A 24,313-nucleotide genomic window follows, 5' to 3' on the forward strand; every position below is an offset into this window, starting at 1 on the left:
GTGCTCCCAATTAGCCTGTTCATCTGTGGGATTTTCCAACTAAGTGTCAACTATCAGTCTTTTTTGCCACTTGTGCCAGCTTTTTTGAAACATGTTGCAGGCATCAAAATCAAAATCTGCTTGTATTTGCAAAAAATGTAGTTTTCCAGTTCGAACATTACATATCTTGTCTTTGCAGTCTATTCAATTGAATATAGATTGAAAAGGATTTGCAAATCATTGTATTTTGTTTTTATTTACGATTTACACAACGTGCCAACTCCCCTGGTTTTGGGTTTTGTACCCCTTTTTTTGGTCTACACCGTTATTGTTTTGCATCTTGAAATAATGTTTGAGTTTGGAAGTAAATAGTGAACACGATGCAGAGCAGCAAGGAAGCGAGGCAAGGAAGTAGAAAAAGGTGAAAGGACAACATGCAGTGTGCAGTGTTGCTGCGACTGGAACCTTGTTTGCCCCGAAGGAAAACACCAAAGGGCTCGCATCAGAGAAACATTTCAGGAATATGGCAGTGTAGGAGTGAGGTTGCATGGGTGCACATATAATGTTGTGTCCTTTGAGGGTGTGAGCAAGCTCCAATTAAAGCATGAAGTTTGCTGGAGTGAGGGGGGGGGGGGGGACGGGACGATGACGAAGGACAGGAGCGAGGGATGAGGGATGAGTGGAAGGACAGACGGATGGAGAGGGCTGACAAAAGAAGAAAACAAAGAAAAATAGCAGTAGAGGGTAGAAAAAGGAGGGATACGATTTGAGGATAAGCAGAGATCATCCATCTATTGTTGAGGGGATGGAAAAAGTCACCCTGCCTCTTCGTCCTCCTCTATTCATCCCCCTCTTTTCCTGGCACTCTGCTTTGAGCACTGTGGTGGGGAGGATAGAGGGATGAGGATGACAGATAACGCCGCTCCATCCTGTTCCACATCATCTGTGTGGTGCTCCACCTGTGAAGTGCAGAGACAAAGAGAAAGGTGCAACATTAGCATGCTGAGAGTGTCAGCACTCCTCTTTTTGCTCTCTCCCTCCATCCCCAACACCCTCTTTCCATCCATCCATCTCTGCCTTTTTTTCCTCCTCGCTGGCCACTGCAATTATGCCATCAAAACACTCCATGTCTGAGTGCATAGCGCTCTCTCACTCGCATGCGCGCACACACACGCGCACACGTGGGGCATCAAAAGAGAGGCGTGTGTGCATAATTTAGTGGTGTGTGTGCGTGTATGACAGCTGTGTGTGTGTATGTGTGTGTGTGTGTGTGTGTGTGTGTGTGTGTGTGTGTGTGTAAGCATCTCAGTCTGCAAAAACTGCTTCTCCAACCTTTGACACTCTTTATACTGTGCATGCTTATTCTAAAATGTCCTGCATGCATGCACACACACACACACACACACACACACACACACACACACACACACACACACACACACACACACACACACACACACACACACACACACACACACACACGTACACACACACAGACTAGGCTAATGGACACGTTGAAACACAAGCCGCTATGACCTACATGCCTATTAAACCAAACACAACACTCTGACACCTTTGGTTGACCACACACACTCATTGCTTTTGTTTTTGTTGCTTCCTTTTTGTACCTTTCTCAGCCTCTACAAAAACACACACACACACACACACACACACACACACACACACACACACACACACACACACACACACACACACACACACACACACTTTAGAAGTGTGTATATTCCTATTCTCTGGCTGTTCGTTGTCTGTTTTCACCTTGCCCTCAGCTATTTGGTGCGTACTTTTAGGCCTCTCTCTCTCTCTCTCTCTCTCTTTTGCACCCCCCCCCCCAAGCCGCCCCCACACACACACACACAGTATCACTCATATGTTTCACCGTTACTGTCTTGACAAGATGTGTCCTGCAGAACAGCTGACAAGGTATGCATGGAGCAGTAGTGCAGGAGTCGAACATGATCATTGAGGCAAATGAGTATAATGTGAAGGCTCAGCTGCAGAGACAATGTGTTGTGTCCTCATGCATGTCCAACCATGGAGGGGTCCCTCACAAAAGACCGGACGAATAGGTTCTTAAACTAGAGACAGTAGAACACACCTGTCATTTAGAGGATTTTTGATGGTAGCTAAACATACATACATATACAAACCCCGTTTCCATATGAGTTGGGAAATTGTGTTAGATGTAAATATAAACCGAATACAATGATTTGCAAATCCTTTTCAACCCATATTCAGTTGAATATGCTACAAAGACAACATATTTCATGTTCACTCTCAAACTTTATTTTTTTTTTGCAAATAATCATTAACTTTAGAATTTGATGCCAGCAACACGTGACAAAGAAGTTGGGAAAGGTGGCAATAAATACTGATAAAGTTGAGGAATGCTCATCCAACACTTATTTGGAACATCCCACAGGTGAACAGGCAAATTGGGAACAGGTGGGTGCCATGATTGGGTATAAAAGTAGATTCCATGAAATGCTCAGTCATTCACAAACAAGGATGTGGCGAGGGTCACCACTTTGTCAACAAATGCGTGAGCAAATTGTTGAACAGTTTAAGAAAAACCTTTCTCAACCAGCTATTGCAAGGAATTTAGGGATTTCACCATCTACGGTCTGTAATATCATCAAAGGGTTCAGAGAATCTGGAGAAATCACTGCACGTAAGCAGCTAAGCCCGTGACCTTCCACCCCTCAGGCTGTACTGCATCAACAAGCGATATCAGTGTGTAAAGGATATCACCACATGGGCTCAGGAACACTTCAGAAACCCACTGTCAGTAACCACAGTTGGTCGCTACATCTGTAAGTGCAAGTTAAAACTCTCCTATGCAAGGCGAAAACCGTTTATCAACAACACCCAGAAACGCCGTCGGCTTCGCTGGGCCTGAGCTCATCTAAGATGGACTGGTACAAAGTGGAAAAGTGTTCTGTGGTCTGACGCGTCCACATTTCACAAAATTGTTTTTGGAAACTGTGGACGTCGTGTCCTCCGGACCAAAGAGGAAAAGAACTATCCGGATTGTTATAGGCGCAAAGTTGAAAAGCCAGCATCTGTGATGGTGTGGGGGTGTATTAGTGCCCAAGACATGGGTAACTTACACATCTGTGAAGGCACCATTAATGCTGAAAGGTATATACAGGTTTTGGAGCAACATATGTTGCCATCCAAGCAACGTTACCATGGACGCCCCTGCTTATTTCAGCAAGACAATGCCAAGCCACGTGTTACATCAACGTGGCTTCATAGTAAAAGAGTGCGGGTACTAGACTGGCCTGCCTGTAGGCCAGACCTGTCTCCCATTGAAAATGTGTGGCGCATTATGAAGCCTAAAATACCACAACGGAGACCACCGGACTGTTGAACAACTTAAGCTGTACATCAAACAAGAATGGAAAATAATTCCACCTGAGAAGCTTAAAAAATGTGTCTCCTCAGTTCCTAAACGTTTACTGAGTGTTGTTTAAAGGAAAGGCCATGTAACACAGTGGTGAACATGCCCTTTCCCAACTACTTTGGCACGTGTTGCAGCCATGAAATTCCAAGTTAATTATTATTTGCAAAACAAAAAAAAAGTTTCTGAGTTTGAACATCAAATATCTTGTCTTTGTAGTGCATTCAATTGAATATGGGTTGAAAAGGATTTGCAAATCATTGTATTCCGTTTATATTTACATCTAACACAATTTCCCAACTCATATGGAAATGGGGTTTGTATATACACACACACATACATACACACATATATATACACATACATACATATATATACATACGTACAGTCGTGGTCAAAAGTTTACATACACTTGTAAACACCATAATGTCATGGCTGTCTTGAGTTTCCAATAATTTCTACAACTCTTATTTTTTTGTGATAGAGTGATTGGAAAAAAAACATTCACGAAGTTTGGTTCTTTTATGAATTTATCTACTGAAATTGTGACCAAATCTGCTGGGTCAAAAGTATACATACAGCAATGTTAATATTTGGTTACATGTCCCTTGGCAAGTTTCACTGCAATAAGGCGCTTTTGGTAGCCATCCACAAGCTTCTGGTTGAATTTTTGACCTCTCCTCTTGACAAAATTGGTGCAGTTCAGCTAAATCTGTTGGTTTTCTGACATGGACTTGTTTCTTCAGCATTGTGATGTCAGATGAAACACATTTGAGCTGTTTGGCCACAATACCCAGCAATATGTTTAGAGGAGAAAAGGTGAGTCCTTTAATCCCAGGAACACCATTCCTACCGTCAAGCATGGTGGTGGTAGTATTACTGTCTGGGCCTGTTTTACTGCCAATGGAACTGGTGCTTTACAGAGAGTAAATAGGACAATGAAAAAAAAGGATTACCTCCTAATTCTTTAGGACAACCTAAAATCATCAGCCCGGAGGTTGGGTCTCGGGCGCAGTTGGGTGTTCCAACAGGACAATGACCCCAAACACACGTCAAAAGTGGTAAAGAAATGGCTAAATCAGGCTAGAATTAAGGTTTTGGAATGGAACTTCCCAGAGTCCTGACTTAAACGTGTGGACAATGCTGAAGAAACAAGTCCATGTCACAAAACCAACAAATTTAGCTGAACTGCACCAATTTTGTTAAGAAGAGTGGTCAAAAATTCAACTAGAAGCTTGCCAGAAGCTTGTGGATGGCTACCAAAAGCGCCTTATTGCAGTGAAACTTGCCAAGGGACATGTAACCAAATATTAACATTGCTGTATGTATACTTTTGACCCAGCAGATTTGGTCACATTTTTAGTAGACCCATAATAAATTCATAAAAGAATCAAAAGTCATGAATGTTTTTTGTGACCAACAAGTATGTGCTCCAATCACTCTATCACGAAAAAATAAGAGTTGTAGAAATGATTTGAAACTCAAGACAGCCATGACATTATGGTCTTTGACCACAACATACATACATATACTGTATACTGGCATGAAATTTAAATTTGGGATCTTTTTTTTCTGATGATAATAGGGGTGTAACAATTGATCGATAGATCGATTTATATTTCTAAATTTCAGGTATATCGATTTGTGCTCGGCAAGTTCACCTTTCGGAAGATAGGTATCGAGCCAAGATCGTTTTAAAAGGGAATAGATGGTTTTAATCGATACTTCAAAAAGGGAAACATTGGATTTACGAACGGCAGACTCTATATGAATTTGAGCTCTTTTAAAAAAAGAGGCGGTGAACGTTGAGTCTTTTTGCCCGTGTGTGACGTCATCATGACGGTGGTGGAGAAAGGTCATAACAAACTATTACAAACTGTTACTGATTGGAGGTGGACTACTGGGAAAATAACTGCTATTTGATTTAGCAAAGTTACGGACTTGAAAGCAGCGGAATAAATTAGCCTTAGGGAGACTGCACTTTCCACATAGTTCACTGAAGCTAGAGAAGACATTGTTAATATAAAGGTCCCATAGTCTGACCAGGCCTGAGCTCTGCCATCGAAGAAAAAAGCTCTACCGGTATATGTGTTATTATGAATGAGGCTGTCGTTAGAAATCCTTGGAGTCCAAAAGTGCATCTAAATTGAGACCAGATTCTAAGAGTAGAGATAGCAATTGGGTTACATGTAAACTGAGATGATCGAAAAGGCAGTTTTAATGTAAGCAGAGCTAGGAGCGAGGTAGAACATGGTTCAGCTTCCCGTCTGCACCAGCATAGTTCAGGTTCGCGGATCCCAAAAATCCTTTTGTGTAAATTGGCTGCCCAATAGTAAAATCTTAAGTTAGGGAGTGACTAACCACCTACAGACCCAAGCCTCTGTAAAAATTCTCTCCTTATTGTCACGACGTGGACTATGAGGGGGTTTGTTTTCCCGAAATGCAAGCAAACCAGACTGGACATGGCTTGAAGGTAAATACATCTTTAATTTTACTATAAAAAAGGAACAAACAAAAGGCGCGCACAAGGCGGAGATACAAACTTGGCTAAGAAAACAAAACTGACACTTGGACAGAAACTAGGGACATAAAACAAAACTTACGTGGCATGGCATGAAGCATTAATTATGGTCTCAAGGGTAATCATGGCATGAAGTGAGCAGAGGTAACAGAGGTATCATCAGGTAGTAAGGATAATGTCGCCAGGCCGACTGCCTGGCAATTACAAGCTTAAATACTAAAGTCTCATCATTAGTGACAACAGGTGCGTGACTCAAAACACCAGCAGCAGGTGAAAATCATATGCCACCATGGCAACCAAAACAAGGGAGTGTAAACAGGAACTAAAAGCGTCCAAAACCCAACAGAACATAACCAAAACAAAACATGACCACAGAACATGACACTTATCCAAGGAGTTTTTCTTTTACAAATAAAGGATGACATTAATTTATTTACAGCAATAAAAAAGGAGTTTGGTAAAAAGATCAGAAGATTTTGGAAAATATACAGAAAGCGTGCAAGCACGTTTATTTTGATGCAATTAACCCTACCTGCTATAGTTATGTGCAAATTATTCCACTTTTCCGGATCAGATTCAAGCTTGCCAATTAGGGGTGTAAAGTTATTCTTGTAGAGATCTGGCATCCTACGACAGATGTGTATACCCAATTACTTAAAGCTTTTTTTTTAGACATTTTAAATGGAAGATAAGCATCGGGAATCTCAAAAGCCAAGTAATTTACAGGGAAACAGTCACTCTTTGAAAAGTTCAATTTATAACCTGAAAAAGTTCCAAAAGTACTGAGAAGTTCAACTGTCTTAGGGATGCTAGTTATTGGATCTGAAATAAACAGTAACAAATCACCTGCGTATAGGGAAAGTGTATGTTCCAAACCACATCTGCTGATTCTTTTGCTAAAACTAGCCGATTCAAGTGCAATAGATAGAGGTTCAATGGCCACGGACAACAACAACGGGCTCAGAGGGCACTCGTGACGGGTTCCTCTGCTAAGTGTAAATATTGAGATTACATCCCATTGGTGCTTACGGACGCTTTAGGGTGAGAGTATAATAGTGCTATCCAAGATATGTAATTAGACCCTATGCATAACCTTTTTAAGACTTCTAACAAATAACTCCACTCCACCCTGTCAAAGGTCTTCTCCGCATCCATGGAAACCACCAATTCTGGTGTCTTCCCATTTGATGGGGAAAAAATAATGTCAAGGAGGCTTTGTATGTTGGAAAAAGAGTGTTGGTCTGGGGAAATGATACTTGGCATAATCGTTTCAAGTCACAAAGCCAGTGCTTTTGCTAGAATCTTGTAATCGACATTTAGAAGAGAGGTGGGATGACAGGGAACTTCATTCAAGTTTTACTTTACCCGGTTTCAGTAATAAGGTTATCGATGCCTCTGTGAGAGTTTGAGGTAGCACTCTCTGGTCCAAAGAATCACTGAACATGTCTAAAAGAAAAGAAGTTAATTTATGGAAAAATGTTTTTAAAAACTCTTTGGGAGGCCTTATCACTTTGTATTAGTTTAATTTAATGTATTATTTCACAGCTCTCTAAAGGTCGATCCCTTTCCCTCTTCTAAACATATGATATGTTTATTTTAGGTTGTCCAGAAAACTCATCTTAGCTGTTTTGTCTGTTGAAGATTAAGAGATATATAATTCAGATTAAAATGTTTTAAAGGTCTCGTTTACAACTGAAGGCATGACTGTGAATCCACCAGAAGGACTTCTAATCTGTTTAATTTGCTGGGATATGGATTGGTTTTTAATTTGACGTGCCTTCTCACCATGTTCATAAAAAACTCCACGTGATTTAAAAATACGTTTTCCGGTTTCTTGTGTTGACATTAAGTTAAATTTCATTTGAAGGTTTTGTCTCTCTTTATTTAATTCAGGTGACGGTGAAATTGATTGCCTGTCCAATTCTTTTTATGCTCTCTGTGAGCGTTTTTTTCATTTGATTAAGTCTTTGCACAGTACGATATAATCTCTCCTCGGACTACCATCTTTAATGTTTCCCAAAGTAGGTGTGGGGAAATGATATCACTCTTGTTAGTAATAAGGAAATTGTCGATTACTTGAGAGATCATTTTGCAGAACCCGTCATTGTTCAACAGTGGAGGGCGTGTTTTTTGTGAAACAATGGAGCACGGTCAGCTATCACTATTGTTGAATATCCAATATTATCGACAACAGGAAGGAAGTAATTATCAATGTAGAAATAATCAGTTCTTGAGAATGTTTTATGAACCTGAGAGTAAAAAGAAAATTGCCCACACTTCCTATTTGATCCTTATATAATGAAATTGCTGTAGCCATCTTAGAAGGAGAAATGTGTCTTGGGCCTGCCCAAATCCTGGTCTAAAAAAGGGTCTAATGCGCAGTTTTGGTCGATCCCTAACATTAAGTGATGAAAGTTTAAATCTGGTAAAAGTGAAAAAGCTTTCTTGATAAATCCCTTTCTTCCCAGTTGGGTGCATACAGACTGACAAGAACCACCGGTTCATTTTTAAAGGAGCATGAGACTATGACAAACCGACCTTGGTGGTCAGCTGTAACATTTGTTGGACAAAACTGTATTTTGTTATGTATTAGAATCGCTTTACCCCTTGTTTTACAACTAAAAATGGCATGGGAACTTTGGCCAACCCATGAGGCTTTTAACCTATGATGATCTTTAGTAACCAAATGTGTCTCCTGTAAAAAAGCAACTTCCCTTTTAAGATATTTTTAAGTGGGAAAACACTCGACCCCTTTTGAACTGGACCGTTCATGCCTTTGACATTCCAAGAGAAAAATCTCAAACACGATATTCCTTTTTGTGTATCAGCCATGGTCACATGTATGAAGCACTGCTTTGTGAAAGGTAGTACAGTAATAAATACCCAGACAATAATAATAATAATAATAAATGGAAATCTGTAGGACCCATAACCCAAATACCCCAAAACATAAAAGGAAACAACAAAAACACATCTAATCCTCCCTGAGATGGCCCTAAAAACAAAGACCAGCAGCAGGACTTGATAAACTTTTTAACTTCGGTGTGTCATAAATCTTTTAACTAAACCCTCAATGAGCAGACATAGCTCCTATATCTGTGTAAGAGTCTACAGAGTCTCAAGAGTCTATTCCCGAATGAGACTTGGAGAGCAGCAAACGGAATTTGATTTCTTTCAGGTAAAGAGCGCGTTTTATAGCGTTGAAAGCGGCCCGTTTTTTTAGCCAGAGCAGCGCTGATGTCTTGATACACTCTCAGCTCGGATCCTCGGTACTCAATATTGTGATGTTTCGCCCACCTGAGAACTTTGTCTTTATCTTGGAAACGGAGACATTTAACGACGAAGGTCCTTGGTTTTGAAGCACCAGCCCCACGTGGTCTAGGGCTGAAGGGGCGGTGAGCTCGGTCGATCTCTGGAGGGTTGCTGAAAACCGCAGAGCCCATCAGCGTCATTAGGAAGTTGGAAATAAACTTTGTGGGATAACTCCCCTTGGAATGTTAATAATCCTCAAATTAGAACGCCTTGACCGATTCTCGAGATCTTCCACCCGATCTCGGAGCACGGTAGCATGAGTCTGTAAAGTCTTAAGAACAGCATCCATCTCGGTGAGTCTTCTCCTGCTAAAACTCCAGTTTTAGTAAGACGGTTTTTGAACGACGTCACCTGTTGTCCCGGTGAATCAACAGACTGCTTCAGGGATCGACTGTTGAATCAAGATGGCCATGTCAGCTTTGAAACTGTCGCGTCGTTTGTTAAGAAGAGCCTCTAAGTCCATCTTGGTGACTGGGTCGGAGTGGTCCCCGCCGTCGTTTCCCGGTTCGAAACGCTCTGACGCAGCATGTATGCCGTGCTAACTAGCTTGGCGGAAGTGCTTGTTGCTCGAGTGTTTGTTGTCAGATGAGTTTTAGACTTGGCACCGCTCAAAACAGCGTGGTACACTTTCCCACGGTAAACGTTGTTGATGCGCGGGTCAACCCAAAGGAATAAGACTGCAAAATTTTGTAGACTTAATGAGTAAAAAAGAAAAGTTCAGTTGGAGCTCCACACTTGCACGTCTGCTCGCTACATAGTCAGACCGGAAGTCCTGATTTGTACGTTCACAAAAGCTTGTAAGTGGACTTTTATTAACATGTTTTAATTACGAGTTAGAGTGTATTGAAAAAAAGATACATCCGTCGTCTTGTCGTTCATGATTGTGAACGATATGCATATATGTATGAATTTTGCCTATGTGTGTATATATGTATATATACAATATATATACACATATATACAGTACCGTATTTTTCGAACTATAAGGCACACTTAAAAGCCTTTCAATTTCTCAAAAATACACAGTGCGTCTTAAAACCTGTTGCGCCTAATGTACGGAATAATTCTGGTTGTGGATACCCACTTCGAAGCTATTTTATTTGGTACATGGTGTAATGATAAGTGTGACCAGTAGATGGCAGTCACACATAAGAGATACGTGTAGACTGCAGAATGACGCTTATAAACAACACCACAACTTTAAATGCTCCATTGAAAATATAGAACATTACACACGGCGCATAAAAATCTGTCAAAATGTTTTAGTACGACTTTGGGAAGCTATGAAGCCGCACCGCTTGATGGATCGTCAACATACAAGTATTATTATGGTGTGTGTATAAGGACCGCAAAATAGCACCTATTAGAAGACATATTATCTGCCGTTTTGTTTCACAATATTATGCAAAACCTACTTTTCTTACCTTCTGGAACCTGCTGATGTGTATTTGCGATCTGCATAGGTCCTGAAAATTTGCAGCCGTCCGCCATTGTAGTCCGTGCCGACACCGTAGTCGATAAGCTTCTTCTTTTTCTCTATCTTCTTGTTATGGGACATTCATCCTCCGCTGTTGCCATTTATAATATAAAGTAGTGTAAAGTTCTAACTTGAATCTCGCTATGGAAGCGCTAAAAAATACCGGTGTAGTGGGTTTAGATAATTCACCCACGGGACTTTAGTAATAAGAGAGTTCCGGTTGGACGGTTTTTCACGGAACACATTTCCGGTGTTGTTGCACTAGTGAGCCACGGATGAGAAGATGCTGCTCTGTTATTGGTTGAAGTAAAGTCTGAATGTCATTAAAACAGTTAGCTCCATCTTTTGACACTTCTTCCACTCCTGTCCTTGCACGCTACACCGCTACAACAAAGATGACGGTGACAAGACGCTGCCGAAGGTGAGCCACGTAAATAAGACCGCCCACAAAACGGCGCATCCTGAAGCGACTGTCAGAAAGCGGCTTGAAGATGATCTGTAAAACATAATCTATGCAACATTTTGACCAAATAACCACCATTACACGTTATGTGGACCAATTTGGAAAAAAATTATAATGTATTATGCACTTTATAATCCGGTGCGCCCTATGGTCCAAAAAATACGGTATATATATATATATATATATATATATATATATATATATATATATATATATATATATATATATATATATATATATATATATATATATATATATATATATATATATATATATATATATATATATCAAAGTGTACAGATTTGACCAAAATAGGAACTTTTGTTGAGGCTAGAGCCAATTATTCATGTTTACTTTGATTCTTACGGGGAACTCTTATTCACTATACAAACTTTTCGGTTTATGAAAGAACCAATAAATCGAGGTTCGACTGTATAACAAATCGATCGCGTTCATTTTCTCTTCTCAAATACATATGTTCAGCACTCTTGTGTTCAGACAACATTTTTTGTGTAAGAGGTTTCCGGCTCAGTTTGCGTACAAATAAATAAGACACCCCGCTGTGAGGGAGATGACAAGAATTGGTAGGACATAGAAGGATCAATAGATGGCATAAAGTGTATGTTTATTGATTCACTCGTTTGGGGGAGTGTGTGTGTGTGTGTGTGTGTGTTCTGGCAATGCTTACTTAATGGGGACATCGCTCTGTTTACACAGTCACCTTTAGGGGACCTCTGTCAGTATGGGGACAAAAAAACAGGTCCCCTAAAGGGAAACCTTTTTAAATGATTCTGAGGATCATGTCATATTTAATTTCAACTTTTTTTAATTTTAATTTTAATTTTAATTTTTTTCAAATGGTCCTCAGTAGTAAATTATTTAAATTTGGTCCCCATGAACCATATTAACTCTTTTCCCCCAGGGTCCCCAGTAAAAATGATCAGCACATTACTTCATCAATCCAGAGATTTAAAGGCCTACTGAAATGAAATGTTCTTATTTAAACGGGGATAGCAGATCCATTCTATGTGTCATACTTGATCATTTCGCGATATTGCCATATTTTTGCTGAAAGGATTTAGTAGAGAACATCGACGATAAAGTTCGCAACTTTTGGTCGCTGATAAAAAAAGCCTTGCCTGTACCGGAAGTAGCGTGACGTCGCAGGTTGAAGGGCTCCTCACATTTCCCCATTGTTTACACCAGCAGCGAGAGCGATTCGGACCGAGAAAGTGATGATTACCCCATTAATTTGAGCAAGGATGAAAGATTCGTGGATGAGGAACGTGAGAGTGAAGGACTAGAGTGCAGTACAGGACGTATCTTTTTTCGCTCTGACCGTAACTTAGTGTGGAATCCAATGAGCCCCTGTACCTTTCTCCTTTTTCTATTGTGGATCACGGATTTGTATTTTAAACCACCTCGGATACTATATCCTCTTGAAAATGAGAGTCAAGAACGCGAAATGGACATTCACAGTGACTTTTATCTCCACGACAATACATCGGTGAACCACTTTAGCTACGTAGCTAACGTGATAGCATCGTGCTTAAATGCAGATAGAAACAAAAGAAATAAGCCCCTGACTGGAAGGATAGACAGAAGATCAACAATACTACTATCAGGAGACACCGAACCAAACACTGGACCTGTAACTACACGGTTAATGCTGTGCCGCCTGTCGAAGCCTAGCAATGCTGTTGCTAACGACACCATTGAAGCTAACTTAGCTACGGGACCTCGTCAGAGCTATGCTAAAAACATTAGCTATCTACCTACGCCAGCCCTCATCTGCTCATCAACACCCGTGCTCACCTGCGTTCCAGCGATCAACGGCGCGACGAAGGACTTCACCCGATCATCGATGCGGTCGGCGGCTAGCGTCGGATAGCGCATCTGCTATCCAACTCAAAGTCCTCCTGGTTGTGTTGCTGCAGCCACCTACAGCTTTCTTCTTTGCAGTCTCCATTGTTCATTAAACAAATTGCAAAAGATTCACCAACACAGATGTCCAGAATACTGTGGAATTTTGCGATGAAAACAGAGCTGTTTGTATTGTGATACAATGTGTCCCAATACTTCCGCTTCAACCATTGACGTCACGCGCAAACGTCATCATACCTACACATTTTCAACCGGAAGTTTCCCGGGAAATTTAAAATTGCACTTTATAAGTTAACCCGGCCGTATTGGCATGTGTTGCAATGTTAAGATTTCATCATTGATATATAAACTATCAGACTGCGTGGTCGGTAGTAGTGGGTTTCAGTAGGCCTTTAAAGACTTGTATGAGCTAACTGGGCAGTGGCCATTTTACCTAATCTTTTTTATGCCTCCACAACCTGTAGAAATGATGATCAAAAACGTGGTCCCCATTCCAAATGATAACCAGTATGTGTGTGTGTGTGTGTGTGTGTGTGTGTGTGTGTGTGTGTGTGTGTGTGTGTGTGTGTGTGTGTGTTGGGTTAATGGAAGAAAATGAGATCTACATTGCAATTTTGTTCAGTTTGTGTGCTTCTGTAGCTCTGGTCTGCAGGACTTCACCCTTCATCTGACAAAGGCTGAAGTGTCAGCTGAAAATGTCCGTATAAAAAACCTCTCTCACACACACAAAAAAATTGTCTGAACACAAGAATTTTGAACATAACAAAACAGGAGTCCGACCCTCACTGGCCCGTATAGTTCTGAAAATGTGGCCACACCTATAATTCATCTGAAACGCTCTGGTCTATAAAGTCCTGCACACATGAGCTGAAGAATCACACAAACCGAACAAAATTGTTTTGTGGATCTAATTTTCCTCCATTAACTCCCACACACACACACACACACACACACACACACACACACACACACACACACACACACACACACACACACACACACACACACACACACACACACACACACACACACACACACACACCCGTGCGAGTGAATCGATATACATACACTTTATGCCATCTATTGATCCTTCTATGTCCTCCCAATTCTTGTTATCTCCCTCACTGCGGGGCGTCCTATTTATACGCTGGCACGGCGGTGCTTACATGTGTGCACGGCAGAGTGTTTGAGCACTTTACATAATACCAGCCCTCAGAGAAATGACGTCCGCACACAATTTTTGGCTTCATGCGCCTTTTTGGGGGGGGGGGGTAGTGTTCTCCATCGACGGCCTTCACACACACACACACACATTTGATTGCCCCCCCGAATGACAAAAACCCAGCACGGACTTGTGTTATTTATCATCACAGATGGAGCCATCATTGACCTTGTCGTCTCCCGCCATCCTCCCTCAGCATGTTTTTTATTCATTCAGACCTCCGCCGGCTTCTATCTCGGCCTCATCCACCTCTCTCCCTTCCCCTCCCATAAACTCGCCCCCATCTGTAACCATGCGTCCAGCTTTTGTTACCGGCCTCGTTTCCATAACAACTGCATGCGACCTTTCAGTCAGTTGCCTCGCCATTTTTAATCAGAAGTATAGGAGCGGTGGGGGGGGGGCACAGATGTGAAGGTTGGTTATAGTGGAGGCAACCTATTGAAGGTAAGGAGGCTTTATTTGGGTGCCAATTGCAGCAATATGTGCATTTAATTCTGCTCTTATTGACATAGGAACTGACTTGCACATTATTTTGAAATGTAGGAAGGCAATTGTCATACGATGCACATTTTGACTAAATTCAATATTTATACATTTGGTGCAGATTACTGCATATGAAGTGCATTCATGCATCCTGGGGGTCATGCCAACATGGGCGGGGACGGAGCCGTCAAGTGGACGGCAGCACTCCAGCGTGATGATGACAGGGTGGTGCCAGCCAGGGTAGAGATTGGCTTGCAGAGTGAAGGGGGGGGGGGGGCTTGTGGAATAACACCACAATACAACACGCAGGAGCTGCAGCCACTCGGTGGTCTCCCGTAACCACCATCATCATCACCACCACCATCATCATCCCGGGTGCCAGCTGAGGACAGTCGCACGGGGAGGAGAGCGCAGAAGCGGACACCTGAGTTGGAGCGCCGCAGCCAAAGTAAGTGCATTTGTTTTATTTTATTTTAAAAATCCACCTTTTCCCAGCGTGCTCAGCTCCTCTACTAAAAAAATGTTTTTAACTTGTTTAATACTGCGACACCAAATGCTGCCAATTTACGCAGCCCAAACTGAGTCCTCGCTGTAAATGATTTAAAGTCACACGGAATAAGTTAAATAGTGCAATACAACTTGGAGGGTTTGCATCTTAAAACCATTCAATCTTAATTAGCTCGCTGTCTTTATAAATGAATGAAAAATGATACCACGTAACTGTCAATTGAGTCCCCTTTCCTGCCCGTGCAGTGGAAATACTGCCTTGCTTTAAACCTAATCTGCTGCTCCATGGCTTTCATGCCCAGTGCACAGTGCTAATATTTTGGCCATCTTTCCGCTGGCTTTAAAAAAGCTAATCTGGCTGGCGTGTAAGCGCATTGGCCTGTGTGCCATCTGGGTTGTGTTATAGCAGGGAGGACGGGGCATTTGAATAATTGATATTTAGCTATTTATAGGGGGATTATTCCTTTAGTGTTTCATCTATCCATCCATCAATCTCTTTTTGTTTCCCCCACATCTGTCTATCCATTATTTGTCCAGCTCTGTGTGCAGTGAGTGTATCCATCTGAAGTGGATTAAGGGTGTTATCAAAGCTAAGTAGGACTATACTGCTCACACACACACACACACACACACACACACACACACACAGTGTTTTCAGTCTATTTCTCTCCCAAAGGACCATTGACCATTGTCAGCCCCGGCCTCTCAAAAGCCTCTTTCGCCAGTGTGTGAGTCATTTGTGTGTGTGTGTGTGTGTGTGTGTGTGTGTGTGTGTGTGTGTGTGTGACGGTAAACACTCTGATCAAACAGTGCTTAACAAGCTGCCTGAGCTGATAACATGGAGGGTGTGTTGGGGGTAATATAGAGGAAGGAAAAGGGGGCATCATGGAGGTGGTGGGCTGGGGGCTACAAAGCAGTACCGCATCACACATGACTATTATCTCTTTTTCAAGCCTTTCCATATTTTGAGGAGAGAAAAAAATTAAAGGTACGAGTTTCTCGGAGTGCAAATATTTCTCAGGAAGGGGGAGCATCAAAGTTGGGGGCAAAGGTCACAGGACAGATGTTCACCCAGTAGGACGTGCGAATTGACCAGCACTGCAAAAAAACAACTAAAACGCAGGTTTTTAATTACCGTATTTTCCGGACTACAAGGCGCACTAAAAATCTTTTTTTTTTCTCTCAAAACGCGACAGTGCGCCTTATAACCCGGTGCGCCTAATGTAAGGAATACGTTTGGTTGAGCTTACTCACCTCGAAGCTATTTTATTTGGTACAAACCCTGTTTCCATATGAGTTGGGAAATTGTGTTATATGTAAATATAAACTGAATACAATGATTTGTAAATCATTTTCAACCCATATTCAGTTGAATATGCTACAAAGACAACATATTTCATGTTCAACCTGATAAACATTTTTTTTTTTGCAAACAATCATTCACTTTAGAATTTGATGCCAGCAACACGTGACAAAGAAGTTGGGAAAGGTGGCAATAAATACTGATAAAGTTGAGGAATGCTCATCAAACACTTATTTGGAACATCCCACAGGTGAACAGGCAAATTGGGAGCAGGTGGGTGCCATGATTGGGTATAAAAGTAGATTCCATGAAATGCTCAGTCATTCACAAACAAGGATGGGGCGAGGGTCACCACTTTGTCAACAAATGCGTGAGCAAATTGTTGAACAGTTTAAGAAAAACCTTTCTCAACCAGCTATTGCAAGGAATTTAGGGATTTCACCATCTACGGTCCGTAATATCATCAAAGGGTTCAGAGAATCTGGAGAAATCACTGCACGTAAGCAGCTAAGCCCGTGACCTTCGATCCCTCAGGCTGTTCTGCATCAACAAGCGACATCAGTGTGTAAAGGATATCACCACATGGGCTCAGGAACACTTCAGAAACCCACTGTCAGTAACTACAGTTGGTCGCTACATCTGTAAGTGCAAGTTAAAACTCTCCTATGCAAGGCGAAAACCGTTTATCAACAACACCCAGAAACGCCTTCGGCTTCGCTGGGCCTGAGCTCATCTAAGATGGACTGATACAAAGTGGAAAAGTGTTCTGTGGTCTGACGAGTCCACATTTCAAATTGTTTTTGGAAACTGTGGACGTTGTGTCCTCTGGACCAAAAAGAAAAAGAACCATCCGGATTGTTATAGGCGCAAAGTTGAAAAGCCAGCATCTGTGATGGTATGGGGGTGTATTAGTGCCCAAGACATGGGTAACTTACACATCTGTGAAGGCGCCATTAATGCTGAAAGGTACATACAGGTTTTGGAGCAACATATGTTGCCATCCAAGCAACGTTACCATGGACGCCCCTGCTTATTTCAGCAAGACAATGCCAAGCCACGTGTTACATCAACTTGGCTTCATAGTAAAAGAGTGCGGGTACTAGACTGGCCTGCCTGTAGTCCAGACCTGTCTCCCATTGAAAATGTGTGGCGCATTATGAAGCCTAAAATACCACAACGGAGACCCCCGGACTGTTGAACAACTTAAGCTGTACATCAAGCAAGAATGGGAAAGAATTCCACCTGACAAGCTTAAAAAATGTGTCTCCTCAGTTCCCAAACGTTTACTGAGTGTTGTTAAAAGGAAAGGCCATGTAACACAGTGGTGAACATGCCCTTTCCCAACTACTTTGGCACATGTTGCAGCCATGACATTCTAAGTTAATTATTGTTGTCAAAAAAAAAAAAAGTTTGAGTTTGAACATCAAATATCTTGTCTTTGTAGTGCATTCAATTGAATATGGGTTGAAAAGGATTTGCAAATCATTGTATTCCGTTTATATTTACATCTCACACAATTTTTCAACTCATATGGAAACGGGGTTTGTACTAAAGTAGTCACAGTAGCAATCTGAATGTTATGTTATGTCTGCACCTTAATCATAATCTGAACACGGAAGTGAAGCACCACCCACCTCTGACCCCCGCACTAGAATATGCAGATCCTCACAACTTGTTTTAAGTGATGTCGGCTGTAATATTGGTACAGATTAGAAATATTCCATCTCTAATGGCTATGCTGATGTTAAATAGCAAACAGCATCAAGATATGGTCTTGGATTGTGCTACGAACATGACGCTACTAACAAGAATGTATGCAGATCTGAAGCAAAGAAACACAGGCGGAAGAGTTTTTTTTTCCAGACAGAGATTAATGGAAACAAAACTTTTGAATGTGTCAGAGTTCATTCATAATGCTCTGTGGATTGATTGAAGGAGTTTTAGTTTGTTGTGCCTTGACTGATACTATCTTGCCAGTTGTGCAGAAAGTTAATCAGTTTGGTTGGAGTGCACAAATGCAGCGTGAAGAGATATATTATTCGCCTTTAATATACCTGCTTTATTCCATTTCATCTCATTTGTATTTTTTTTCGGAGTCCGGAATAAGCCGTAATTCTATATTTCCTTGGCTACCTTCCCCAAAAAATGTCTCTTTCTTTTTTTCTACCATCGATGCACTTCAAAATGTTCCGTTATTTTTAATGTGTGAAGCAAATAAACAGTCTCCTCTTCATTACAATTGCTGCTATGTTTGTATTGAATGGTATCTGCTTCCGGGTTGAGACTGGCGCATACCCGATACGAAGGGTCCCCTGTGGTGGCACACACCCCTTCGAGAGATCTACTTTCCAATCTCATAATCCAGGTGTGTTAGTCCGATTTTTAAAAAACCGAACGCGATCGGATTAAGGTGTTTCCATGGGCTGTAGGAAGCTAATTTAGAGAAATCGGACTAATTTATTGCATGAAAACGTACTGAGTGACTCTGACTTAGCCACACTTACCTCAGGTATGTGTCAGCACCAAGTTACTCAGAGTGCACAAATTGGACGGGAAACCTGCCACACACCTGACTCTTTATTTCATTACAAGCCTGCTGTAACAAATCTGTTTGGCATTGTGTAAAGACCACGTTTCTGTCTAGGAGCATTAAACCCTGGACTCAGCCAATACAAAGTATGGCAACCTTGTTTGTTTGTGAAGACTATTGTAAAAGCCTATAAAATAATACCCAAAATTATTTATTATTATTAATTATTACGATTAAAATATTTAATTTCGCATTCGGTCCATAGTTAACTCACAATTAATCGCGATGAATCGCAGATAGATAAAAACATTTTAATCATAAATAAGTGTACCTTAGGCAGAACAATCAATCAAAGTTTACTTATATAGCCCTTAATCACAAATGACTCAAAGGGCTGCACAAGCCACAACGATAACTTTCAAGTTTCAACACAATGAACGGACAATTAATTTGCGACGATGAAATGTGTTTTAAACATTATGCTTTTTTAAACAGTTCATCACACATAGGACAAACAACATTTAATTCTGTAATTGAGGACTTGACCAGCCCACCCCACCCACCCCCATATTCTTCAGCTGATGTACTCGCATTACTTTAGGTGCAAATATCACAGACTAACATTACAAAACATCTCTGACAAAGCATGATCGTAATGTAAGACATTTTTATTTTGTTAATGTCAGGGTATCCCTTAAATTGCCAAAATACCTGTGGTGGTAGGGGGCGTGGTCAAAATGTCATTGCATGATTTGCTATGATGCATACATTTTTTATAAAGGCAAAACATTGTGATTATACATTTAAAACAAATATATTATTAAGTATAGTTTTAACATATAGATTTTTCTTACATAATATCGTTTATTTTTATTTTTAAATTGTTGCTGCTTACTTTGTACTTTGTTGAGATATACATTTTTTTCCCCCCGAGATTTTTCCAATCCCTTTAGTCACTCTTTCTTTAATAAAAACGACTAGCAACAAATATAGCATCTATTTCTGGTGTTATTGGAGACTGTACTCGTGTTTAAAGACTCTGTTTAGATACTTCTGTCGCGCCATGTCCGTGACAAAAAGCGAGACTGACGTCACACTTGCTTCGTGTTGCTGGGAGCCTTTCTCTCATTAAAAGCCGCCAGTCTCATCTTAAATTGTGAAGATCGCTGTATATTGCGTATATCTGGAATATATTAGTGTACGTCCACAGCGCGGACACGCTGCCTGCGCTCCAGACAACTCCGTGCGTATAGCTTACGTCATCACAGTTTTCATCAGTTTTGGGAGCACTGTTCCGGTGATCAAAGTATGGCTTTTTCTGGCCAAATTTTCGGTGCATCAATAGTCAATAGTGCGCAAACAATAAACTATATATAGCCATTGATACTGTAACTACCTGCTGGTGTTAATGTGTATGTTACTGTGTTATGGTGGTCATTTTTCCCATGGTCTGTGAACACACCATATTGGCGCAGAATGAACAAGTGTTGTGTGTCTAGGAGTGAAGCACGGAGGCAGACGTGTGTGCACGGAGGAAATACTTGTTGGAATTGAGCTCGTTGTCATAAAATTGGCAATAAAAACTAAAAACAATGTCAGACTTTGTTTTCTTCTGGACGCTACAATACATTATATTACTTTATTTTGTTAGGTGTGGCGGCTAATAAGAAGCCCGTATATTAAAGAGAAACCCTAAATAGTTAATAGAGTGTAGCGCTTTTATGTTGAAGCCGGAAAAGTGTGTGACTGTTTTGAGAAAGTGTCGTGACAGGTTTTAATATCTGCTTTCGACATCCTGCTGTCCGTCTTTCATTTCTGTTGAGCTTTTATGTCATCTTACTGACCAAATCAGTCACAGTAACAATATGAATGTTACGTTATCACTGCACCTTAATCGTAATCTGAACACAAAAGTGAATCACCACCCACCTCTGAACAATGCGCGCAGCAGGCGTTTGCTGCAGGGATGTCGCCTCTTTTCACGGCGAAACATACTCCTTTCTTGTCAGGAGGAGAACAACTTGCTATGGCTTTGAACCTGATATTTCCATAAGGTTGACTTTTTTTTGTCCATTTCTGCTCACTTGTGGCTCATCAGTACCAAGTGAACTGCAGCAAAGTTTCCCCCGCTACGGCACGGCCCGAGGGGAAAAAAGGAAGTGTTCTTGTTAACCGGCCGTTAAAATGTTTTAGTCGTTTTTTTTTTGGAATAGAAAAATAGTTTAACATAAAAATCCACTTTTCCCAATTTTTGGTTTGATAATTAAAAAAAACAAAAAACGGAAAACAGATCGTTATCCATTATCCAGGATGTGTTATCTGATTTTAATGACGTTTTCAAAAATCAAAAATGAGAATTCAACAACAAGTGGAATACTAATTTCTTTAGTCCCTGTTCCAGGTTTGGACATACGCGTAGATTGCACGTGCGCAGTGTCTCTTGGCAGATCCTTTTCTGTGAGTGACCCGGAACAACAACAACAACAGAAGAAGAGCGATGTTTGCCTTCTCAATAGAGTACCAATGAAAAATGTGTCACTTTCCATGTCTCTGGACATTAAAAAACAGACAGGAACTCTTGACCGTGAGAAAATAGTGTCGACGACACAACTGTCACGGTTCTTTGTCTTCTTCTTCTGATGTTCCGGGTCAATCACAAATGAGGATCTGTAAAGAGACTGCGCATGTGATATTCAATCCACGCATATGTCCAATCCATACAAATTGAACAGGGAATGGAGAAAAGAGTTTTCCACTCGTTTTAATTCCCTTTCGATTTTTGATAACATCATTAAAATCGGATAACACATCATGGATAATGGATAACGATCCGTTCTCCGTTTTTTGTTTTTCTATTATCAAACCAAAAATCGGGAAAAGTGGATTTTTATGTTAAACAATTTTTCTATTCCAAATGAAAAATGAATGGTCGCGACGTACACAGACCGTATAGACCACAATGACATGTTTTAAATGTAGAAAAAGAAGTAAATAATTAGGGCTGTCAAAGTTAACGCGATAATACCGCGTTACCTATAAATTTCAAAAACAGCACTAATCTTTTTAATGGCCGATTAACGCAAACACTTCCTTTTTTACCCTCGGGCCGTGCCGTGGCGGGGGAACTTGGCTGCAGTTCACTTGCTACAAGCGAGCAGAAATGGACAAAAGAAAGTCAACCTTATGGAAATATCATGTTCAAAGCCATGGCAAGTTGATCTCCTGACATGAAAGGACTATTTTCCGCTGTGAGAAGAGGCGACATCCCTGCAGCAAGCGCCTGCTGCGCGTGTCGTTCAGAGTTGGGTGGTGCTTTACTTTCATGTTCAGATTATGATTAAGGTGCAGTGATAACATAACATTTAGATTGTCACTGTGACTGATTTAGTAGAAATTAAGATGACAAACAGATAATGTTTAATTGATAACGATCTGTTTTTTTTAATTATCGGACCAAAAATTGTGAAAAGTTAATTTTTATGTTAAACTATTTTTCTATTCCCAACCAAAAATGAATGGCCGCGACGTACACAGACCCTACACATTACATACATTTTGCTTACAGACCATCTTCAAGCCGCTTCCTAAGTCTCAGAGTCTGATTGCGGTGTTTTGTGGGCGGTCTATCTATGCGCTAAAGCTCTTTTCTAGGCCAAGCCCCCTTGGACTGCACCTCCACCCTGTCAACCATTATGTCGTTTTTAGCGCTTCCATATCAAGTCTATTGACAGATATAAGTCAGAACGATACGCTACTTCTTATTTGAATTGGCTACGGCGGAAGATTTTAGCATGCGTGTGCATGTACAAGCCAGTCTGACCCCCAACAAGAGGAAAGAGGAAAAATAAGGAACTTATTGACTACAACTTTGGACTGCAACTGAATTAAAATGGCAGGACTCGTGCAAAGCTCTTAGGGTAAACCACTACTATATATTGAAAGATCCGCTGACATAACTAAGGCAAAACTAGACAATTGTCTCAAATTCCAAACGGCTCTTGTGGAGCAGATTTGGATTTGGAAGTTAAGATTGTTTTATTAACATTTCTTCCACGCCTTCAATGTTTAGATCAAAATGTTCGGGAGTCGACTTAAAGCACGGGCTCATGATTTTGACGGCGAAATGCAAAGATTGGTGGTTGCATAAACAGCTCAGCTTCGTCTAGGGATTGTGTACTCTCTCTCGGCTGTGTTGTTTTTTCTTACTTTTATGAGCGGGGATTGAACCCACTATGCACGAGTGAAAGACCAGCGTACTACCATTGAGCTAAAAACACAAGCAGTCTCCCGAAACGCCAGCACTGTAGTTGAAGTTGACTGGCTTCTATTACATTTAAAGGCCTACTGAAAGCCACTACTACCGACCACGCAGTCTGATAGTTTATATATCAATGATGAAATCTTAACATTGAAACACATGCCAATACGGCCGGGTTAACTTATAAAAGTGCAATTTTAAAATTCCCGCCACACTTCCGGTTGAAAAACTCCTTTGGATATGATTTATGCGCGTGACGTCACAAAATCCACGGAAGTGGTTGTACCCCATCTGACCCGATATAAAAACCTCTTGTTTTCTTTGACAAAATTCCACAGTATTCTGGACATCTGTGTTGGTGAATCTTTTGCAATTTGTTTAATGAACAATGGAGGCTGCAAAGAAGAACGTTGTAGATGGGATCGATCGGTGTATTAGCGGCTAAGTACAATACTTACAGCAACACAACAAAGACTACTTACTACGCCTAGCCGATGCTTGCCGCCAAACCCACGGATTAAGTCCTTCGTCGCGCCGTCGATTGCTGGAATGCAGGTGAGCACGGCTGTTGATGGGAAGATGAGGGCTGGCTGGCGTAGGTGGAGCGCTAATGTTTTTATCATAGTTCTGTGAGGTCCGGTTGCTAAGTTGCTAAATTAGCCTTAGCGTCATTAGCAACAGCATTGTTAAGCCTTACCAGGCTGAGAATTTTTAACCGTGTAGTTACATGTACATGGTTTAATAGTATTGTTGATCTTCTGTCTATCCTTCCAGTCAGGGGTTTATTTTTTTTGTTTCTATCTTCATTTGAGAACGATGCTATCACGCTAGCTCAGTAGCTAAGTGTGTCACCGATGTATTGTCGTGGAGATAAGTCACTTTAAATGTCCATTTCGCGTGCTCGACTCTTATTTTCAAAAGGATATATTATCTGAGGTGGTTTAAAATAC

At 41.0% G+C, this 24,313-nt stretch overlaps 1 protein-coding gene and 1 long non-coding RNA gene across 2 annotated transcripts in view; one reads left to right on the forward strand and one right to left on the reverse strand.

Moving 5' to 3' along the window:
- Window positions 1-269: 269 nt before the first annotated feature.
- Window positions 270-24,313, reverse strand: part of LOC133662248 (uncharacterized) — a 52,455-nt gene continuing 28,411 nt past the window's right edge. Inside the window, exon 3 of the long non-coding RNA XR_009828081.1 lies at window positions 270-938. This is a non-coding gene — a long non-coding RNA (uncharacterized LOC133662248). The remainder of the gene's footprint in view (window positions 939-24,313) is intronic.
- The window catches only part of prox3 (prospero homeobox 3), a 29,859-nt gene continuing 20,507 nt past the window's right edge, over window positions 14,962-24,313 (forward strand). The window contains exon 1 of the mRNA XM_062066073.1: window positions 14,962-15,213. Within this exon, the coding sequence (XP_061922057.1) occupies window position 15,213 (1 nt within the window). The 5' untranslated portion in view covers window positions 14,962-15,212. The remainder of the gene's footprint in view (window positions 15,214-24,313) is intronic.

Source organism: Entelurus aequoreus, linkage group LG12 (assembly GCF_033978785.1).
Source record: "Entelurus aequoreus isolate RoL-2023_Sb linkage group LG12, RoL_Eaeq_v1.1, whole genome shotgun sequence".
In the NCBI taxonomy this organism is placed as follows: Eukaryota; Metazoa; Chordata; class Actinopteri; order Syngnathiformes; family Syngnathidae; genus Entelurus; species Entelurus aequoreus.